We start from the raw sequence: 220 nt of genomic DNA on the forward strand, positions 1-220 counted from the left end.
TCTCAGGCACTCGTTAAAGGCGCAGCCTGCCCGGCCATGGCTCTGAGGGAGCTGAAAGTTTGCCTTCTGGGGGTAAGTGCTCTGTGGCCGACCCTCCGCGGGGCCCCGGCGCGGGCCGGGGGCGGCGGGAGGGAGGAAGCAAGCCTGCTGAAGGGTTGGCTTGAAAGGCTCTCCATAAGCCCCAGAGAGGCTTTGAGCGTGGGAGTACTCTCTCCGGGCA

General features: G+C 65.9%; 1 protein-coding gene across 1 annotated transcript in view; it reads left to right on the plus strand.

Annotated features, from left to right (window-relative positions):
• Positions 1 to 6: 6 nt before the first annotated feature.
• Positions 7 to 220, plus strand: part of RAB22A (RAB22A, member RAS oncogene family) — a 22,129-nt gene continuing 21,915 nt past the window's right edge. Inside the window, exon 1 of the mRNA XM_009274717.1 lies at positions 7 to 72. Coding sequence (XP_009272992.1) covers positions 37 to 72 — 36 coding nt within the window. The 5' untranslated portion in view covers positions 7 to 36. The remainder of the gene's footprint in view (positions 73 to 220) is intronic.

The sequence above is a fragment of the Aptenodytes forsteri genome, unplaced genomic scaffold (genome assembly GCF_000699145.1).
Source record: "Aptenodytes forsteri isolate BGI_AS27 unplaced genomic scaffold, ASM69914v1 Scaffold112, whole genome shotgun sequence".
NCBI lineage: Eukaryota > Metazoa > Chordata > Aves > Sphenisciformes > Spheniscidae > Aptenodytes > Aptenodytes forsteri.